This window comes from Arvicola amphibius, chromosome 8, assembly GCF_903992535.2.
Source record: "Arvicola amphibius chromosome 8, mArvAmp1.2, whole genome shotgun sequence".
Lineage (NCBI taxonomy): Eukaryota > Metazoa > Chordata > Mammalia > Rodentia > Cricetidae > Arvicola > Arvicola amphibius.
This window is the reverse complement of record NC_052054.1, coordinates 57,030,837-57,054,640: the sequence shown is the minus strand read 5'-3', so window position 1 is coordinate 57,054,640 and position 23,804 is coordinate 57,030,837. Positions and strand designations below refer to the sequence as shown.

At 37.8% G+C, this 23,804-nt stretch overlaps 1 protein-coding gene across 1 annotated transcript in view; it reads right to left on the bottom strand.

Moving 5' to 3' along the window:
* The window catches only part of Hace1 (HECT domain and ankyrin repeat containing E3 ubiquitin protein ligase 1), a 109,554-nt gene that overhangs the window by 48,603 nt on the left and 37,147 nt on the right, over window positions 1-23,804 (bottom strand). Inside the window, 5 exon segments of the mRNA XM_038339898.1 lie at window positions 4,566-4,716; window positions 9,662-9,768; window positions 10,719-10,820; window positions 10,983-11,079; window positions 19,534-19,616. Of these exon segments, the coding sequence (XP_038195826.1) occupies window positions 4,566-4,716; window positions 9,662-9,768; window positions 10,719-10,820; window positions 10,983-11,079; window positions 19,534-19,616 (540 nt within the window).

The window sequence follows — 23,804 nt, the reverse complement described above, 5'->3', positions numbered from 1 at the left end:
CTGTCATAGAAACAAAACTGCAGCCTACAAAATGGGAAAATATTTTTACCAACTACACATCTAACAGAGAGCTATACCCAAAATAGAGAGAGAACTCAAAGAACCAGATATCAAGAAAACAAATAACCCAATTTAAAAATGGGGTACAATTCTAAACAGAATTCTCAAAAGAGGAAACTCAAGTGGCTTTAGGAATGTTCAACATCCGTAGTCATATGGAAAATGTAAATCAAAACTACTTTGATATTTCATCTTACACCAGTCAGAATGGCTAAGATCAACAAAACAAATGACAGCTTATGCTGGTAAGGAAGTGGAATAAGGGAACACTCATCCCTTGGGGTAGGAGTGCAAACTTGTCAGCCCACAGTGGAAATCAATCAATAGATCCAGCTATACTACTCTTGGACACAAACCCAATGGATACTTTCCCCTACCACGCAGACACTTGCTCAACCATGTTCACCTGCTGTTCTGGTCATAGTAGCCAGGGAACTGAAAACATCAGAAAATAGATTAAAAAAATGTTGATTTTTTGAAGGTTCGGGTGTGCAAACAAATGGGTCTCTATTTCTTATGCCCTTCTCTTGGGCTAATTTCCTTCTGTTTCTTTGTTTGTCCTATTCCAATGTGTGTATGGATGTTTTGCCTGCATGTTCATCAATGACTCCAAGGAAACAGTGACTTTCAGACAGAAAAGGACTCATAGACACTTGAACTCAGGGACTGCAACAGCACATACAAGCCTTTACATAGGTATAAGCCAGACACGGTGCCAGCATGGACAGAGAAAGTGGACATGGGGTTTCAACCCTAACCAAGAAGCTATCTTTAATTGATACTTGGTGTGAAAGGGAAAATCAGTTTTCACAATAAAATGTCATTAGGTGTATCAACCACACTTCAGCACAGGCCCTGTGACCAGGAGGAGTTGACCAACAATCAACAAACTTTGTTATGCTTTTGTTTTGGGGGGGTAGGGAACCTTTTTGGTTTTGTTCTATAATGGTGGTTTGTCTTACTCATTTATTGATTTTCATTTGAGAAAGAGGGAGAAGAAGGGAGGGAGAAATAAGATAATGAATGTAAGGTTGGTGGCTAAGGAGGTGGGAGATCTGGGAGGAGCTGGGAGGCAACATAATCAAAACATTGTATGAAAAAATATTTTAAAAAATTAAACAATCAGTATATAGATCAATGATAGAGCACTTGCCTAAAATATGAGGTACTGAGTTCATTTCTCACCACAGCAAAATAAAAATAAAAGGAAAGAAAGCCCATAAATATGACAAAACACAAAGTCTGGATTTTATTAAACAAAGAAAAAACCATGTCATCTAGCATATGTGACGTCATGTATTTAAAACACTGACAAGAATCAAGGTGGAAAACAACATCTTTAGTATACTTTTTTACAGTTGAACCTGTACTATGTAGAAAACTAGCATTACACCAAGTATTATGTATGTGCTTACAGAGTCAATTAGCAAGAAAAACTCAGATTTCAAGAATAACGAAAAAAATCAATACTGAGAACAATGATCATTGCCTATAACTACTATGATTTTCTTTTTATCATTACACAAGAGTAGAAAGTGAAATCAGGGGTAGAAACTGTCCTAACACAGTGAGCCATGTCAGAATATAATAGGAACTCCATAGGATATGATGTGGAGCAACACACTTAACACAGCACTGACAAAAGAGCAGATCATTCACTTGGGTCGGTATGTTACAGAAATAGTAAACTGTCGATCCTAACTAAAGAAAACAGCAAATGGAAAGTCAATCTGAATGAAAATATGCTTATTTCCTTCTTCCAGAAGGTGGCACAAGAGAGGGGGTAAAGAAAAAAAATTGTAAAAAAAAAAAAAAAAACAAATATGTACAGACCAAAATTATCTTTTCTGTTCTGATTTCGAAAAGTGGGAAGGGGGAAATGTACAGACAGACACTTAGACATTCCTCTCTAAAGGCTATCACACCCAGTCTTAGCACTCAAGAGTGCAGATTTGGCCAGCAAGACGGCTCAGCAGGTAAAGTGTTTGCTTCATAAGCTCAATGCCCAGAACTCACAGCAAGGTGGAAACGAAAGGGTTGTCTTTCGACTTCCACAAGCCTGTATTCAAATACATACATTATCCAACAATTATAATACATAAATAATTTTTATGAAGTATCAAAACACCTGCAAACCACTTATCTAAGTATGTCAAAACTTCATGTGAGATAGCTCAGAATTATTTAACATATAACATTAATCCAGACTTCTTTTATAAACAGTAAACCTTTTCAAGTAAGTGATACAACATAAAAAAATTTATTACTATTTGGAGCAATAACCTAAAGACTGTTGCAAGAATGTGTCTTCATGAGCCTCAAAAGTAAATTTTATAACACAGAAACCTCTTAAGAAAGATTACCACTGCCAGGCGGTGGTGGCAAATGCCTTTGATCCCAGCACTTGGAAGGCAGAGGCAGGCAGATCTCTGTGAGTTCAAGGCCAGCCTGATCTACAGGAGCTAGTTCCAGGACAGGCTCCGAAGCTACAGGGAAACACTGTTTCAAAAAAGCCAAAAGAAAAAAAAAAGAAGACTAGCCTTAAAAATCATAAATAAAAGGCATGGAGTGTGACTCATAGGTAGAACACTGCTGTGCACAAGACATACTTTTTTATGCCTTTTGTTGTTGTTGTTACTACCTTTTATTATGTGCTGAGGATTAAATCCATGGTCTTTTCTAAATTTATATACGAAATTATCAACAATATAGGCAGTTAATTCGTAAACTTATAATTTGACATGGGTAACAACAATGACATGTATGCTTGAGTTAGAAAAGACAGCCTAGGGGGCTGGAGAGATGGTCAGAAGTTAAAGCACTGGCTGTTCTTCCAGAGGTCCTCAGTTCAATTCCCAATAACCACATGGTGGCTCACACCCATCTACAGTGGAATCGGATGCCCTCTTCTGACATAAAGTTATACGTGCAGATATAAAATAAATAAATCTTTAAAAAAAAAAAGGAAAAGCAGCCAAAGTAATTTAAAGTTTTTTTTAAAAAAAAATCCCAAATACAGCTGCAGAGATGGCTCAGTGGTTAAGACCACTGACTGCTCTTCCAGAAGACCCAGGTTTAGTTCCCAGCACCAACATGGCAACTCACAACTGTCTGTAACTCCAATTTCAAGAGATCCAACACCTTCAAAAGAACATACATGCAGGCAAAACATATAAATAAATAAATAAATAAATAATCCCAAACACTCTTTGTTAGTGATCCCAGAAATTGTTAACAGAACTATTAAGAAAAAGTAGTGAAGATGAAGAGATTGCTCAGAGGTTAAGAGCGCTAGCTGGCTGCTCTTCCAGAGGTCCTGAGTTCAATTCCCCATGTTGTGTTCAACCACTGGCTCACAACCATCTATAATGGGATCTGGTGTCCTCTTCTGGCATGCAGGAACACATGAAGGCAGAACACTATATACATAATAAATAAACAAATCTTTTTTTAAGCAGCATTTCTTCTAAAATACATAACAGATACAAACACACAACATATACATAATAAAACTGAACAAAACCAGATTATTTTATCTTCTAGTAAGATACTTTAAAAATGATGGCTTATATTATGCATTTAAAACTCAGCATCTGAGCTAGATCTGGTGGCTATAATTTGTAATCCCAGCTTCTTAGGAGGGCATATGATGGAGAGGTCAAGACCTGCCTGAACTACAGAACAAGGACCAGGTTAGTCTGATCAACTTAATGAGGTCCTGTCTCCAAGTCAAAAGTAAACATAAGCTAGGTGATGTGGGAAGGTCTTCTGTTTTAATAAAGAAACTACCTTGGCCAGCCCTTAGGTGGGTGGAGTAGACAGAACAGGAAGAAGGAAGTGAAGTAGATGGCTCAGTCAGACGCCATGCCTCTCCTAAGTTAGTCAGACCAGCATGCCTCTCCTCAGGGAGACAGATGCGATGGAACCCAGCTGTTCAGACATGCTGAATCTTTCCAGGTAAGACACCACTCGTGGTGTTACATAGATTATTAGATATGGGTTAAAGCAAGAGATGTGAGAATTAGCTAATAAGAGGCTGGAACTAATGGGCCAGGCAGTGTTTAAAAGAATACAGTTTCCGTGTAATTATTTCGGGTTTTAAGCTAGCCAGTGGCCAGGAGCCGGGCGGCGGGAAAGTGGCCAGCCCGCAGCTCATCACTACAGCTAGGATTAACTCAGTAAGTCACATGCTTGCACCACACGTCGATGGTCATTGCTACAATATCTAATACCACACAAAATAAAAAGCAAACCTGAAATTCAGTACACGTACTTTGGTACTAAATATCTCTATCCTTAAAAACACTAATAGGATCAATATATGTGTAAGAAAAATATAAAAACCTTACCAATGAAATCCTGTTCATTAAATGAGATGAGAAGCAAAGTATTGTGACCAAGTTATGAAGCAAACACATCCTGTCCTTGAGGTTTTCATTAACGAATGCATGCTGTGTTATAGTCATCTCTTTTACATCTCCCTTCCTAACAACTACTTCTCTGACCTTGAACACCTGGCTTCTTGGAGTTTTATTCCCATTGTAGCCCATATCGATTCCATTACTGGGAGATGAGGGGCCAATTCGAAAGACATGACAAAAGATCCTCACAATCCTTAGAAGGCTCTTCATCTGAGCATCATAATTGCTAGATAAACTGAAAATGAAAAAGTTAAAACATAAAAGGTTAGGTGGAGTCAAACACAAACATCTTCAAATACATATGTGAAAGCAGATTTAGCCCACTAACCATCTGTTTCATGAATTATCTGTGGTAAGATAATTTCCTATCATTCTAGAAAACAGAAGGGTTTGTGGAACAAAAATTTATTAATATGTATTAATATATACTATTAAATATAGTGTTACAAATAAATAGATTTCTAATCATTTAGCACCCAGAATATAACCAAAGATCATAGCATAAACTATGAAGAAAATGACCGCCACAGAACAGATGGAATCTTTGGATACAAACTTTAAGGCAAATTATTCACTTCTAGAACTATATTTATAAATTCAACCAATTGTTTACAACTCTGAAAATACTTGCAAGAGAAGCAATAGTATAAATACTATATTCTAGGTCAATGCACAATACAACCATCTTAACTCGGTGGTTGAAGTTCCATCATTCTATCCATACCCCTGTATTTCTTCAGAATAGCAGTAATAAAATATTCACATGAGACATTCACAAATTGTATGTTAATATTACCAATCATCTAACCTATATAATGAGTTGTCTTATAACTATATAAACACTGTAAATATCATCAACCATAAAAATCAAAGACCAATTCAGCTAATATGAAACCGTACTGAGTATCACAGTTAAGACTGTGTTCTGAAAGTGGATTTATTTTGAAATTTATAACATCAGTCATCGTCTATAATTACTGTGCAAAAAAAAAAGCAAAAGGTTGCATAACTTTTGAGCAGAAAAGAATGCTTTTATACAAATTTACTCATCAAGTTTACTATCTTCGCAGTGTACATTTAGTCCAGTTCTTTCTAACACCGAATTTTAAAAAATGGAATAAAATTTCAACTAAACTATAAATTCAATATAGGAAGACAGGTCATCTGTTTTATTCATAATCAGCTAACAGTTGGCCTGGTAAACAGCAGGTACTCAAAAATATGCAACAGATGTACTGGTAACAATAGAGGGGGAGCAAAAAAGTTCACTGCTGAGATTACAATTAGTAACAGTATGTCTGAACTTATGGGCTTCTATCTGAACCCAGCTGACCTCAAAACTCACAGACCATGTTTTTTTGGGCTTTTTGTTTTTAAAAAAAAATATGATTTTAATAGTCATAAATTATAGCTCATTATAATAAAGGAGCTGAATAGAAATAACTATATATGCTTTTTATTCAGAATTTCATATATACATATAATATGCTTTTTGATCAAACATAGTCCCTATTCATCCCCCTCCACCTTTTTTGTACTATGTTTTAATTAGCCTGTCTTAAATCTTAGGTTTCATCAAATACATGAATTAGTGGGAATAACTAAAAAAAGTGAGAGGAGTACATTATGGAAATCTTAGCTTCAATGAATCTTCTAGATAAAGAATCTAAATGTGATTCCAAAAGGATATGGAAAGCAAATGAGGAAAAACAAGTGAGATGGTAATACTGGTCATGAATTAGCAGAAGGTCTTTGCAGTGAAGAGCAGAGAAGCACAGACAGCAGCCGGGAATAAGTAGCTCCCAAATGTATTCCCACTCCTGACCATGAAACGAGGTAACAAGTTCAAAGCCAACCTAGGCTACACAGCTAGACCCTCTCTAGAAAAAGAAGGCAGGGGTTAGGGCAGAAAGACTTTCATCTTAGGTACACAAAAAGTCCCCAGGTAGAATGGAACATGAATAGAAGTAAACCTGACAATATAGCTTTATATTCATATCTTTTATAGACTCTGCATGATGCTGGAAAGAGAAAGGTTCAGGAGCAACTATGAAGGTGAAAGGTTATTACAAACTGTCACTGTTGAAATGATTAGTGACAGTGAAATGCATAGAAAAATACATCCAAACTAGAAGAGGGTCAAATCCATATGCTAAAAAACAGTAACACACTAAGTACTTGGTAATACTGCCTATTCTAACTGGACTGGCTAATCACATACAGAGAAATACAGCATATATGTAAGTTACAAATAAAACTCAAGCGATATAAAGCTTAAGCCCTTAGATGGAGCAATTGTAGTGAGCCCACAAGTATTACACAGTAAATGTAACGTTGCCGGCTCTATTGGACTATCCACAAGAAGTGTATACGGACACTCCACCTGGAGAACCATTTTTGCAAAGCTATGAGTGTAACATGAGGGGTCTGGGCCTGCTTGTTTGGGTTTCTGTCCCACCGGGTACCCCACAACTGTTTAGCCCCAAAGAAAATCACACAAAAATCTCTGTAAGTTATAAAGCTGATTGGCCCATTAGCTCTAGCCTCTCACTGGCTGACTCTCACATCTTGATTAACCCATTTTTTTATATATTTTAGCCATGTGGCTCAGTACCTTTTTTCAGTGGGGCGTATCACATCCTGCTGCTTCGGTGGTCTGGGCAGGAGTGGGAGGAATCAACTTCCTCCTTCCCAGAGTTCTCCTGTTCTCATTACATCATTTCTACTTTCTGGCTGGTTTTCCCGCCTATACTTTCTGCCTGGCCAATCAGCGTTTTATTTAAAACATGATTGACAGGTTACAGACAATTCTCCCGTACCATATGAGGACATCTGTACTTTGGATAAGTCACTGTCAATTCTGTAAAAATCTTGTGAAATCATAGCATTTCTCCCTCTATAATACCCCAACAGTGTATAAATCTACTTTTCCTATAGGGCAACTGGATACCTCCCCCAAAGCCATGAAGCCATGGTGTGAAAAGGATTCAGTCAATTCCTCATTTTCATAGCCAAAATCTATATAAAAATAGTCCCTCGCAAACTTTCTCATTGACAGAAGTCACTGAAAGGAGCCTCATACAGGAGGTAACATGTGTGCTCTAACAGCAGACTCAGGAAGGTATAATGTACTGGTCTTCTGCTCTGACTTAATAGGCTACTAATAATTCTGTATTTACCTTTCAACTTGGTTTCAACTAACATAAGATCATAGCCCAGGAAATTAACTGCTTATACAGGGAAAAGGCCTGAGTAGCTAAAACTAGCTTCAGAGAGAAAAATTCTCACCTGGGCACCCTGCTGGAGTTAAAAGTAGGGTCCCTAGAAGAGATTCCTTTTATCTCAACCAGCTAGATGATAAAGCAAATCAAGCCCACAGGTTAGAATAGCTACCAACAATATGTTCCCAACCGCAGGGGAAATTCACAACCACGCCCCCTGAGACATAAGGTGCCTACTTACCACATTCACCAGTTTCTTGTGACTCTGTGAAAATGCATGCTTGATACTATTGTTACCATCTGTGGGATTGCTAACTTGTCTGTATGCCTATATAAACTGAAAGTTTTATGGAGATCACCTCTTACCTTTTTTACCCCTATATGCCTGATGCCCTTATCCCTTGCCCTTATGATTGCCCTATCCCCTAACCTTACACTGTGCTCTTATTACCCTTATGCCTAATGCCTTGTCCTTCTGCCTTATGACGCTTTGCCCTTACCCTTATGCTTCTTCTTTTCCCTTCTTTTATCTTCCTGCAAGAAACTTGCAGGCAAAACCTGCCTAAGTCAGTCAGTCTGTTCTACCCCTCAGACTCTGTTTCCAAGCCAGTTTTTGCTTGTCATAGAAGTCCAATTCTGAACCCTCAGAGAGTGGTGAGGCTGGTACTCAGTAGCTCCCAACAAGCAATGAGTTATTAAAACCATATTATCTTCTAAAAAGAATAAAGAATTGAACTAGGGGAAAGGAAAGCACAGGGGGAAAAAACTTGATAATGAATCATGAAGGAATATTGAAAGGTTAAACAGTGGATGTACCCAATTTTGTAAGTCAGAGATTCACATTCCTGAACTATTTTCTCAAGTAGCCCAAACTGGTCACAAACTATGTAGCTGAGGATTACCTTGAACTCCTGGTCCTCCAATTTCCAGCTCCTAACTGCCTGAACCAAAAGGAAGTATGACCACACCCAAGATATGGATTAAATTCTATACACATATGCCAAAATTCACATTAACATGCTCTAGGTTTCTTTTTTTTCTTTTTTTTTTTTTTTTTTTTTGGTTTTTCGAGACAGGGTTTCCCTGTAGTTCCTAGAGCCTGTCCTGGAACTAGCTCTTGTAGACCAGGCTGGCCTCGAACTCAGAGATCCGCCTGCCTCTGCCTCCCGAGTGCTGGGATTAAAGGCGTGCGCCACCACCGCCCGGCTTCTAGGTTTCTTTAAAAGTCTCTTGACTACTAAGGGCTGATCAGTTAGGCAGCCTTTTTTTTTTTTTTTTTAGGTGTTTGTATGTTCCCCCCCCCCATGGTTTATTTTTTTATATTTAAAAATTTCCATCTCCTCCCCTCCTCCTTCCCCTTCCCTCCCCTCCCCTCCACCCATACACCCCCCTCCCTCTCCAGGCCAAGGAGCCATCAGGTTTCCCTACTCTATGTTAAGACCAAGGTCCTCCCAACTCCCCCCAGGTCCAGGAAGGTGATCAACCAAGCCGAGAATTTTTAAACAAAACAAAAACCAGTCAGTGTGTGTGGTATGAATGAGGTGTCCCCCTAGTCTCAGTGTTGGAATGCTTGGTCTGACATTGGAGGCACTCGGGGAAGCTTAGGAGGTGTGGTCTTGTTGGAGGAGGTATGTTACTACACCGGAGGGGGCTCTGAGGGTCTAAGGGTGCGCACCATTTAGAGCCTGCCCTCTGCTACCTGCTTTCCAGTCAAGAGGTGAGCCCTCATCTGCTGCTGGCTGCCATGCTTTCCTGCCATGATAAACTCTGTAACCTTAAGCCAAATAAGCCCTTCTCTGAATTGCCAAAGACATGATGTTTTATCATAGTCTAGAAAAGTAAACTAATACAGTAAGTCAGCAAAAATTTTTAACACCTCACCAATGACAGACGGTATCTAATTATTCAGGAGATGAAACGGACAGACACTACTACGTACTGATTTACGAAAATGCTCACCTAAGCAGTTTATGACCATTTGTTGTAGCCACTTCAGCAAGGCTTGTCAGAATCTTTAGGTACTGGCTTTCACTCTGCTGAGACAAATGCTCCAGAACTTGCCGTAACTGGTTTTATATCAATTTAAAAAAAAAGTGATTACACAGTAAGTGATCCATTAAATTCTATCAAAATGTACACACATATTAGTTTAATAAATGCCTTGAAGCCAGCTAACTAAAGTCAAGAACTTTACAATTATTTTGCTTTACATAAACTTAAAAGTCAATATAGAAAAAGATGACAATATCTTCAAAATTACCCAGTTAAAGAGATACATACACATAGGAAATCAAGTATGTATGTGGAAATTTAATTCTAAACTTGTAATGTTTATGAAGTTTTCCAACTCTGAAACTTTTCTAAGAATATTCCTATTGAAAATACTGAGCTTAGGGCTGGGGATGTAGCTCAGCAGGACAACGCAGGTGAGCCCTGGGTTCATGCCCTAGGAGCACAACAACAACAGGAAAAGGAGCAGTGAACAGTGGTCACCAGACACTACATTTCTTTCCTCTATCCATAAGGAAGAGTTATCTTAAGGAGAGACCAAAGAGCCAGCCAGATGATTCAGAGGGCCAAATATCAGACAAGATACATTATTATATACAGTTACACCTCAATATTCCTGGTAACCAATTCCAATTTGTCCCTAAGTACCCAAAACCTGTAGATGCTCAAGGACTCTATGTAAGAAGAAAAAGCAAGTGAATCTATTCAATGCATATTCTCTTATAAACTTAAAATCAGCTTCACATAACTTATTCTGTCTAATAAAATATAAGTGCTATGTTAATAGTTATACTATATTCTTTAGGGAATAACAACAAAAGGTGTCTATGTTAAATTATAGTATTTTTAATCAACAACTGTTGATTTGGGGCTGCAGAATCCCCATAAACCAAGGGCTAACTATAATTCATAGCTTCATAATGTACAACAAACTCAAGTTACTAAAACAATCATGACAACAGAATTATTATTATTCATTTACAACCTATTAGCAAGCTTATGCTACCATGTTTTCCCGAAGGTCTTCATTCTGTGTCATTTGAACAATAGTCTGGAAAAGCCTCGGGTGATACTGAATTAATACTTCACAAGTCTCTCCATATCCACCCTAAAAACAAGATTAAAGATTATTCGGGTTTAAAAACAAAAAGACTTTTAAATATCATAGTTTTGCAGGCTAAACATTTGTACTCTCATTTATGAAAAACATAATTTAATAATCTATAATTTCTATGATAAATGGCCTCAGGATAATATATTAAAAACATACCTGTACACATAAATCTAGAGGGGTTACTCCATTTTTATCTGGTAAATATTTGGCTCCTCGTAATAGAAGAATCTGTGCAGTATCTCTCTGACCATGACTGTATAGAAATAAAACCAAATTAAAAATCTAAGTTTTTAATTTAACTTTTCTCCATAAATTAGATCCCTAGTATCCTCTAGAGGCATATCACTTCACAGTAAGAAAGACTACACAGATTTTCCAGAAATGGGAACAAATCTAAAACAAGCTCATTGCATTTCAAATGAATGGTATGGTATAAAAATAATTTATAACCAATTTGAATTAAGCATTCATACTGTCCTGCTATAAATCTAGTGTCACAAAAAAACAATTATAATAGGTTTAATCATTCTATTGATAACTTATGACAATAGTAACTACCTTCCTTGATATGTGTACCAATTGACCAGAACTAACATAAGAATAATATCTTGGGGGCTGGAGAGATGGCTCAGCAGCTAGGTTACTCTTCCACAGGAAAAATTTGAAAATTGAAATTTATGCCCTGGCAATGCTAAAGCATGCATGATCAGCCCATATATGGCAGTTCCGTTGAACTTTTCCATATTGAGTTTCATGGTCTAAGTTGACTGACCAGGCCTCTTCCTCAAGAGGGCACCATAACTGGTATAGCCTTACATTCAGGCAAAACACCAACACAAATAAAATAAATAGTTTTTAAGTAATAGTGCCCACATTGTACCAAAAAAAAAAAAAAAACCCAGTCCTTTGAAAACAATAGTAATTAGCCTTATTATTAATGTTTAACAAGAGTAGTCTCTCACTCTGTAGTCCATGCTGGCCCCAAACTCAGGGCAATTCTGTCTCAGTCTCCCAGCTGTGATATAACAAGCCTCAAGCAGAAGGTTCAGAAGTCTTTCTTCATCAGGCACCAGGGTTATTAAACTGGTGGTGCCAGCCAAAATATCAGACAGCTATTATAACAGTGGTTAATTCATACTGTCCTATGCTAGGCTGCTCCTTGTCATGCCCAAAAATAAAACTAAAAAGTAACCAAGGTAAACTTAATACATGTCAGAAGAGCGTGGCACCTGTAGAATAATCTGAGTTTTATAAAAACTATCCAATTTCAATAACTCTCACAATTGCTTAATGTCCACATATTCAGTCTTTCCAATTGACAACTTTTATTTTTTTTTTTACATTTATTTGTTTTATATGTATGTTTCCCCTGCATGGATATATTTGCACCATGTATGTGTCTTGTGCCCTCAGAGGTCAAGAGGAAGTCAGATTCTTGGAACTGGAGCTACAGATGGCTGTTTGTCCCCAGGTTGAGTGCTGAGAAATGAACATTGGTCCTCTGCAAAAGCAAGTGCTCTTAATTGCTGTGCCATCTCTCCAGTCTCCGAACCGTCAGGATCGAAATAGTTAGCTTGTTCTATAGTACCAAGATGGTAGTCAGCTAATAACATGTACACATCACATTCTATAAATTATACTGTGAGCTTTAACTTGGTATTTCATACACTCGATAAATAAGCACTAAAGAATGAATGATGGAAATAACAAGTAGAAACCTAACACAACTTCCTAGACTACCTCAGGTGATAAACATTATCTAGTCCTCGGTCTCCAGGGATGTAACTGTGACAGTATTAGCCTGAAAGCTGTCCCTGCACTTGAGCTCCTAGGCAACCAACTGCAACCTAACAATAAATAAGCAACTAAGAGTGTGCTGCTCACAACAAATATTCAGATGTGACGGTGTATGTGTGTGTGTGTGTGTGTGTGTGTGTGTGTGTGTGTGCTCATCCACGCTTCCTAGTTCTTACATAACTCCCTGTTATTATCTTAAATAACTAGAAAAGTAAGGTTAGTGTACTGGGTTTCCTGGCCTTGATTCTTGAAGTAGCTTTGGAACAATCAACTCAGAGGGAATTTTTGTTACAATGTTGAGACCAAAAGCAAACTTCCCTAAGTGACTCACAGAAACTTCTCTGACATGTTTTTGCTCTACCTGTGTAAGGATCCAGGAGAGGATCCCCTTTTCAGAAGGTGCCCTGACTGTTACCTAAGAGAAAGGAATGCTGCCCAAAAGGCCATGAAGACTCTGAACAGAAACACCCTGCTGGGTTTGACACTCTGTCCTAAAAATATTAAGTCACACCCCTTTTGGCCCAATAACAATTCTGAACAATTGTCCACATTTCAATCCTGCTAACAAAATGAAGTTAAAAAACAAAACTGGGTCTTTGAGAACTTCTGGCTAGCTGAGAAGAGCCAGCCTTGAAGTACTGTGACTAAGAAGTCCCAGCTCCCCAGGACAATGCATCTCAATTCTTTGACAAGAAGTGCCTACATTTGAGAGCCTTCTAGACCTTGCCCAATGGGTCTCTGTGTCTGGTGCTGACTTGTAACCCTCAAAATACCCTTCTATAACTAATAATGGTGGCACAGTATTTCCCTGAGTTCTATGAGCCACTCTAGCAAATTAGTCAAACCCAAGGAGGGAGTCCAAGGAAGCCCAGCTGGCAGCCGTTCAGAAACTGCAGAGGATGAGACTTGCTCCAAGTACCTAAAGTGCAGAGATTCAACTAGAATTGAGCCCACAACTGTTACTCAGTAGATGGTGTAAAAACTGGCTTTGAAGATGTTTAAGCTGATGACCACTGCATAGTCAAGTGTTGGCTCCCTGGTAAGGAGGAAACTCCTCATCCGTGTGGTGAGTGGGACAAACTGAGTGTTTTACTCCTATGTTCACAGATAAAGTATCAGCCCATCATAGGCAGCCAATTCATCAAATCATGCTCAAATAAGCCCAAAGCACTGCTGCCGCCACTCAGGCCACCATCCACATTTAGCCTAAGAGCTCACTGTTCAGACACTGCTAGCACAGAGCTCTCTGAACCACTTCTGGTTTGAGTACTTATCCAGTTTATAAAGTGCTTGCTCTCTGTGCAAATCAACTGTGCTTAATCTAATCTGTCTAAAGTCTCTTTTGAAAGGTTCACCCAATGTTTCAAGAGTAAATGCAATTGCTCAAGACCAACAGTCAAACAGTAGATACATCCATCTGTTTGTTTCATAAAGCCTCCACATAAACATTTTTTTTGTCACATACAGCAAAACCAATTATTAGCATGAGGGCTGGAGAGACAGCTTAGTGGTTCAGACTATCTGAGCTCAACTCCCAGCACACCCATGTCAGATGGTTCACAAATGCCTGGAACTCCAACACTGGGTTTATCCAATGCCTGTGGCACCTGTGGGTACTAGCACTCAGATGATACACAGAGAGACAGACAGACAGACAGACAGACAGGCACGCACGCACGCACGCGCACACACACACACACACACACACACATAAAATTAAAAGTAAAATAAAAGTAAAAGTAAAATAAGTCCTGGGGCTGCAGAGATGGCTCAGCAGTTAAGAGTACTTGCTACTCTTGTAAAAGACCAAGATTTGGTTCCCAAGACACACAGGGCAGTACACAGCCATCTGTTGCTCGAGTTCCAGAGAATCTAATACCCTCTTCTGACCCATGTGAGCGCCAGGCACTCACACGATATAAAGACACACATGCAGGCAAAATATACTTTTTACATCTTCTTGTAAAGAAAATTATGGAAATATTTTTTTTTAAAAAAAAAAGAATATTTAGCACAAAGAAAACAAAATGCCAGTACAACATTTCAAGAAAGCTGGCTCTCTGAAACTACCTGAAGCTCACACCTCCAATTAAGGGACAGTCCATTTCAAAACTACATTAAAAACAAGAAGCAGTTGTATACAGCATACAAACTGTGAAGAGCACAATTAGTGCCCAACACTACTTATGTAAAACTGCAGCAGTTTACAACTAACCTACAGAGTCACAGAGTTGTGAAGAGTTACAGAAAGGATATTTTGATTTTTGAGACAGGGTCTCACTTTGTACCCTGGATGGACTGGAGCATGCGTTGTAGACCAGGATAACCCTGAAGCTCCGCCTGCCTCTGCCTCCTGATTGCCAAAACTAAAGACCAGCACCATCATGCTCAGCTAAGATTTTTTTTAATTGTCAACTGTTTTTAATAGTCAACTTTAAAACTATATCCACCCTGTTTTATAATTATATACACTAAAATACACAGAAACACAGAGAATGATATGTAATGCCTTATAGCTAAAATACAAATTCCTTTTTCATTTCATGTCTTATCTTTTCTCAAAGAGATCCAATGCTTGCTAAATGAAAACTTAATAGCCATCTTGGTTCATGCCCATAATGCTGAGCATTTGGCTGAGGTAGAAGGACTCTCATGAGTTCCAGGTCAGACCTGGCCATGTTTAGTGAGTCCCAAACCATCCTCAACTACAACAACACCCTGTCTTTAAAATAAAAATTAAGAATGGCTCAGCATGGCAAAAGGTGCCTGGATTCAATTCCCAGTACCACACACATCTGAGTTTTAAAAATAATCTTTTATATAAATACAGTAAAAGAATAAATACTTTTAAAACAATCTTTTAACAATATTCTTATATTCAGACTAACTATACAAATATTCCAGTTCCACATAATAATATACTATTGTATTAACTATTTTAAATTCATCATTTTGTATGTAACCAGAGGGATTCATTCACAAGCACCCACTAAACATCTAAGCACAAAATACTGTACAAGCATCAGACAGAAAGAAGTAAAAAGAAATACTCTTTTTGCTTTCACTGAAGTTGAGACAGACAACAGTAAATAAGTAGGCATAAATTACAAAATGCTATGAAAGCAATACTATGATATTGTAACCGACCATCATTCGAGATCTATTTAAATCGGCCATAACTATGCTTCTAAAAAGCAAGTTAAAGTCAGGTATCCTGGATTGATTGATTGATTGATTGATTGATTGATTGATTTTGGTCAACTTGACACAAGCTAGAAACCTTTAGACGAGGAACCCCAAGAAAAATGCCTTCATCAAATATGCTGTACGAAAGTCTATAGGGTATCTTCTTAAAATAATAATTGACAAGAGAGGCTGAACTGTACTACAGTTCACTGTAGGTAGTACCACCCTGGGGTGTTGGTCATAGGTGCCATACAAAAGCAAGCTGAGCAAGCCATGAATAACAAGCCAGTAAGCAGTGCTCTTCCACATTCTCTGTGTCAATCTCTGCCTCCAGATTCCTGTCTTGAATTCTTGCTTTGGCTTTCCTCAATGTACTTGTGACCCAGCAAATGTTAGCCAAATAAACCCTTTCTTTCCCAAATTGCTTTCAGTCAGTATTTTATCACAGCAACAGAAAGCACAATAAGATACCAGGTTTGGCAATACATGCATGTGTATAGTGTAAGAAAGCACAAGGGAGGCAGACAAAAGGATCACAAAGTTGAGCCCAGCTTGGACCACATTCCTAACTCAAACAAAAAGGCAGGCTGGAGGGGGAATCAAGTAACAGTTAAAGCAGTGGCATAAAGGAATAAGCCACACAAAACATCTAGCAAAAGACAACAGGAAAACATCACCCAGAAAAACACAGTGGACACTTTGCACTCAGAGCACTCGAAGAGAACCAGCATGGCCAAAGCACAGTGGGCGGAGCCAAAGTCTCACTGGCCAAAAGAATGCAGGTTTTATCTGAATGCAACAAAGAAGCACTGAGAAGTTCTAATGTGGCAAGAACTTACTCTTCTTTCCCCCAAAAGGTCGCTTTGCTGAGAAAGACATTACTAAAGGAAAGTAAAAGTGGAGCCAAGGAGACTAGGTAGACTCCTCCATACTCTAGGAGAGAGGTAACAACAGGAAAGTAGCTTAAAGAGAGTCTAGAGATGCAAAGCATGCTCTGAGGGCAGACTTTAAAGAGCTTGCTGTTAAGAATAGGTTCCAAGTTCAGAGTCGGAGAGTACTAAAAAAATAATGACCTGATTTCTGCACTGAATAAGTAGGAGAATAAGGGGCACAAGAAAGACATGAAGAAAAAAATAAGATGCTATATTCTGGACATCTGATGATTTTATAACAATGTAATTGGCCTGTGAACAATTAAATTGGGAGCTTCAAGGGAATGTCTAGTCAAAAAATAAACACCCAATATAAAATATGGGTAAATTTTTAAGTAAATGTGCTGGAGAAATGACTCAGCAGTTAAAAGCACTGGTTGCTCTTCCAGAGGAACCACGTTCAGTTTCCAGCTTACAACAACAGTCTATAATTCCAGTTCCAGAGGATCTAACACACTCTTCTGGCCTCTAAGGGCATTGCATGTACATGGTACATAGTTAGACATACATACAGTCAAAACACCCATACACATAAAAATAATAAACAAAATGTTCAAAATTTTTAATTTATATATTATATAAGGTGTGTGTGTGTGTGTGTGTGTGTGGCATAACATTATTCCAGAAACTCAAGCTAATAGCTTTCATAAATTCGTATCATCATGGAATTAGCTATCAGTCAATCAATCAAATCATAAAAATAAGAGACTACTGAACTCAGATATGACTAGAAAACAAACCCAAAAAGCTCTTGTATGTAAAAGCCCCTTGAATATAACAGTTTCACTAAGTTTTACAATTCACATAATTTAAATAAAAAAATCATACACATACAGGTCATACTTATTACTTAGGGGAGATAGAGTGTGTGTGTGTTTGTGTATGTCTGTGTGTATATGTATAACAATCAAAATAATAAGTCATTAATTTTGAGAGAGGACAAGTAGGGTTGCATAGGAGAGAGTGGCGTTGAGGGAAGGGAAGGAGAGAAATGATATGACTACAATTTAAGAAAATACATGAAAGAATCACTAGAGTGCTTTGTAAACTGCCCCAAATAAAGAGAGATGAAGAGAAAGCTCAGCAGTCGCAAGTATGCACTGCTCCTACAGAGGACCTGCGTGCAGTTTTCAGGAGAGCAGGGCAGTGACAACTGCCTCTAACTCAAGCTCCAGTTTCAGTTTCTATCTGAAACCCTCTTCTGGCCTCCACAGGCACCTATAATACGCATATGTACCCACAATGGACACACACATAATAGAAATTGTTAAAATCAAAATGAATAGATGATCTGTATCAGTCTGATCAAGATAATATCAAAGACACCAATGAGAAACAAGAAAAGGCACATCTTTCTGTTAAAAATAAACTTGTAGTAAAATGGTAGTAAAGAGATGGTTCAGCACATAAGCATGCTTGCTGCTCTTGCAAAGGATGCAGGTTCAATTCACAGCATCCCTGTGGCAGCTAGCAACCATCTGTGACTTCAGTTCAAGGAGATCAGACACCCTTTTCTAGGCTACACAGACAACAGGCATGCATGTTGTGTACATGCAAGCAAAACATTCATACACACAAAAATAATATTTAAATCATATAAAAGAATAGGATACAAAATTTTTAGAGTCACTATAAAAATCTAAATAATGATTATTACAATTAACATATAATCAGCCATCCACACGTATGGGTTCCATATTGACAGACTGAAAACACAGTCAGGCATACAACTGTTGTACCTGTACTAAATAGGCACATACTTTATCTCTGTACTGAATATGTTCATACTTCATCGCTTATCACTACTCAAACAACATGGTACAACTATCTGCACAGTGTTTATAGTAAATGTAAGTAATACAGAGATAATTAAGCTGCAGGATGATTACATATAAATACTTTGGGATTTTACATCGGGGACTTTATATTTGGCTATCCATCAGGGAGAAAGTTGTTCTAGAACCAATCGCCAAGGATACCAAGGGACAACCATAGGACTATAAAGCAAAAAGAACCATTACAGTAGTTTTCTGCACTCTTACTAACTGCAAACTACGTTTATGTGACAGATTACAAACATATACAGGCATATGTGTATGGAACAAGTGTGTGTATGTAATTACTATATTACTCTTCAGCATTTGTTTTGTGTTGTTGATGTTTTGGTCGGCTTTTTCAATGCCCTGATGCTTGAGATGAAAGAACAGCCTTGTGCATGCTAGGCAAGTCCTCTACAAGTACTTACAAGAGTTAAGAAACAAACAACCAAGTCAAGAAAAATAACCAAGACAGTAGTGAAAAAACAGAAAACATAACATATACCAATCATATTCAACAGTTTTTCCCAAAGGAACAGACCTAGGTATTTAAAAGATATGGAATTCACTGGATTACTGCTCTGTCCTAAAACTGAAGTATTCAAGTAAATAAAACAGCCCCAATGATAAAATAAAAGCACTGGCAATTAATTGAAATGCTGATCAAAAAGGCTCACACTTATAATCTCAGCATTATAGAAGCTGGGGGAAGAGAACCTAAAGTTGGAGGCCAGCCATCAGCTACATTGTGAGTTCTAAACCCTGGCCTACAGAGTAAGATTGTATCTTAAAATAGCAATAAATGCTTTCTCTCCTGCAATTAAGTAACAGAATATTTATCATACTAAATAAAAGCAAAGCATTTGTAGGAAAACAGAAGTTTGAGAAAACATACACAAATATTTATACGTGAAAATATAGTTGAAACATAACATTCTTTAAGGGAAGCATGTCTGAAAATACAAAATATCGTACCTGCAAGCAAAGTACAATGGAGTGGCTCCTGATACATTCGGCCTGTTAATATCAGCACCACTGTCTAGCAAGCATTGCACTGTCTGGGAGGAAAAAGGTTAAAAGTAAAGCCACAGAAGTCAACCAAAACATAATTATTAGAACTTTAATCCACATAAGAAGAATTCTTCCCACAGTTTGAAGCTTTAAAAAGAAAATGAGTGTACAGACTCATGATGTATGATGGTGAATAAGTCCAACTATAAAAAAGCTCAATGACACTCAGGTACTCCATAGTCTACGTGGAACTGTCGATGTGATACAAAGTGTGCCTGCCTAGGGGCCCTCGATCAGAGGACAGTCAACAGTCACATGACTACTCATGTGACTAGAAATGTGACTAGTGAAACCAAGGAAATGAATTTTTATTTGTAATTATTTAAGGTTGCAAAACTATATATAAGGCTAGCAAACTAGACAACTTTATCTAAATTTTAAAACTAAACTTTTTACCTCTTGGGAAATGCACACAGAGCTGTAATTCTCCCAAAGCCAGAGTATAACTGTTGTACAACATGTTAAAAGCTAAGAAGCCCTTTTCCAATCAACAGAAGTCCATGCTGGCTCAAATTCTCTGAAACTCAATCTGAAACTCTCCCCTATAGTTATCTGACTCCTACCAAGAGAAAGTGAGTTCACATAAAATCATGAAAATACACATCTGAGATTCAGGACAGAACAAAGCCCACCTGAAAAACCTCAAAAATAATGTTTTCTAGTTTTATTCCTATGGTCCTCATTTGAGTTTCTCCTGGAAAAACAAAATGAAGAAAGCATATAAAAACATTAAAAAGAAAACAGCTTTGTAATTAAAAATTTTCAATATTACTTCTAGACTGACCACACATGTTGGTGCTCTAAACCCTAGTCCTATGTCAATAACAAAATCATAGTGTACACCCACACAAAAAAAGAAGAGGACAAGAGCACACTAAGAAAGTCAGTCAGTTCTCCTCTGAGAGCATTTCAAAATGCCAGGAGATACTTTGATTTTCACAATTAGGAAGCGAGGATGGTACTGGTTAGCTAGTGAGCAATCAGGAACATAAAAAAACATTCCATCATGTGCTGGACAGCACTCACCAAAAAAAAAAAAAATTTGAGTCCAAGATATGGACAGTGTCACTAGACACCTTGGTATACAGCTAAACAAGGCAGTAATAAATTCATTCCTCATACAATGTTTCCAGTCAATGTCCTTTAGTGTCTCACCCTTAAATATGAATGGACAGATAATATTTAAAATACAGTTAAAGCAAACATCTAACCTGGGGATAAAAATCAAATCAAAGTAAAACTCAGAAAAAACATAGACAACCACAAAAAAGGAACCACAAAAAAGAATTTAAGAAGTTAACTGGGCAGAGTGGTACATGCCTATAACCTCAACTCTCAGGAGGCTAACAGGAGTATCCCAAGGTGGGGCTGGCCTGGGCTACAAAGCAAGTTGGAGGTCAGCCTGAACTATACAGCAAAACCCTATCCGAAAAGAACAGGATGGATGGGGAAGGAAAGAGGGAAAAGAAGAGGGGGAAGAGAAGAAGATAAACTCTAAAAAGGAAGAAAGGGGTATTTTAATCATAGAACAAGGGTAGAAACCTGGGGGGAAAATATTTAGAAAATAAGAAAATGTACAATTTTACAGAAGAAATAACAATCCAACTAACGTTTAGAAAAATGATATTTGGGACATCGACAGGAAAGAAAAAGGAAATAAACAGAAAACAAGATGAGAAAACCGGTGAATTGATACAAAGACTAGAAGGGCCTGGTGCACACAGACATCCCGTGTGCAGCACACACAGCCAGAGCTAAACAGGACCAAGTACCCAGTCTAAACAAAGCAATGCCAACGTGAAATGTCTAGCAAAATGTATGTAAAATCTTGGCGAAAACCTGAAATCTGACTCATACTAAATTTCATAAATGTAACATTGGAATTTAAGCAATTTTTTAAAGCCTTCAAGGTTTTGAAATTATTTCAAATGCATAAATCTCTAGTCATTCATGTTATTATTCAAATATATGGTCAAAATGTACTTATCTATAATATTTTTTCATTCCTAAAATTCTTCTTCCTCCAAGGAATTAGAAATAAGAACCTTTGCCCCCTCCCAAAAAAAGGAATTAAAAAAGCAGATAATACAGAAATCAAAATAAAAGAAACTGAACACAAAGGCATTAAAAATTATCTAGATTAGGAAAAAACAGAACTGGCAGGTTATCTAACAAATCTGTTTGTGGACAACAGCACTGTGACATTACAAGGTGATGTAAGGGGGAAATGCTAATCCACACAGAGAAAACTGAGAAACTGGGGCTCTCAGGGTTCAAGCCCAACGACCTGAGCTCGGTGCCCAGGATCTACTGGGGACTAGAGATAAAGGACTCCACAATCTTCTCTTTGGATTTCTACATGCACACCCACAGCACATGATACAACACACCACACAGACACACACACACAGTCAATGACTAACTTCAAGAGTGTTGACTACTCAATCCAGTGAGATGCCTTCATCAAACCCTCCCCTTAGAATTCGGGAAAAGATGTAAAAAGACTGTCAGCGCCAAAGTGATGGAAAACACCAAGAAACTGAGTCTTCCTGACACAACAGGACTGACGCACATATAAACTCATAGACTGGCAGCATTACAGGGGCTTGCACAGGTTCAAGCCAGATGTGGTCCCAACAATGAGAGGGGGAATGGATGTAAGCTCCTATCCTTAGCCCAGAAGGTATCTCTTCTTGACAACTGCTTGCCAAAGAAAATTTAGTGTTCTCCAAAGAAGTCTCACTGAGGATATTAAGCACTTAAAGCCCCATGCCTAGTAGGAGATGGCCAACAAAGAAAAATCTCATGGTATTTTTATAGACTTATAATCTCACATTTCTTTTGGGGGGCATTTTTTGCCTTACTGAGTTTTTGCTTATATTTTACAGCTTTCCAATTGTGTGTTTTTATAGATTTTGCTTGTGTGGATATACGTATGTCTATGTTTCTTGTATTTCTGTTGTCATTCTTCGATTGTTTTGCTTATTTTCTAAAAAGAAAGAATATGGAGTCGGGTGGGTGGGGAGGTGGGACAGGTCTGGGAGGAGCTAGGAGAGGAAAATGCTGATCAGAATATGTTGTAAAAAAAAACCTCCAATAAAATATATGTATGTATGTATGTATATATATATATATATATATTTAAAATGTTTACAACATGAGTCATCAGCAAAAAAATACTTAACATATATAAATTAAATTATCTAAAGAAAATGTATAAATCCATAAAGAAGCAATTAATATACAAGTGTCAAAAACTGAAAAACAGTCATAGCAACTTATTATTTGGAGACATGCACCAAAGAGAAGCTTAAAACTTGAATTTCACCTCATCGTGTGATCTTGGTTTAAAAGAAAGATGATTTAATGAACTACCATATTTTCTTTAAAAGATTTTGGTAAAAGACTTAAAATAGAGTAGTCATATATTAGTGCCTGAATTTACTTATATCCCAACATGAATTCTAAAATCTAAATAGTGGAGCTCACTTGTAGTTTGTTGTTTTTGCTTTTAAAAGCAAGCAAACATAAATTAAGGGGAAATGAGAATGCCCGGTCTTAAGAGGGGCTCAAGGGAGGAATGCAATTGGAAGAGGGACTGCTTTGTTTTGCTTTAGATGTGCTTAGTTATATACAAGGCCCTAGGTTCAATTCTCAACAGCAAACATAAAAGATTGTAATATGGTATTTCCTATGTTTTTTATTTAGATAAGCAGGACTCGGAAGATGGCTCAGTGGGTAAAAGTGCTTGCTGTGAAATCAAGATGACATGAGTTTGAATCCCCAGCACCCACATAAAATAGGCTATGGCCATACATGCCCATAACCTATAAACCAAGGATGAAGTAAGTAGAGCTCACTGGTCAGCCAGGCCAATTAAACTGGTAGAGCTTTGCCCTCAATGAAACACTCTGTCCCATAGAACTAAGCAACTAAGCAGTAAGAGATGGCTGTACCTGATACCTGCTCTGGCCTCCACATGAGCCTGCATGAGTATACATAAGCATGCACATCTGAGTCCTGTTTTTCAAGATAAGGCTTATGTGGGCACTTTGATCAAAGTTCAAGATTTCTACCCCAACAACTGCATTTGATCTTAAAGCAGGAGTGAGACAGACAGCAGTTACGGCCACTGATTATAGAACTTATAGACAATGAACTTAGTCTCCCAGAAG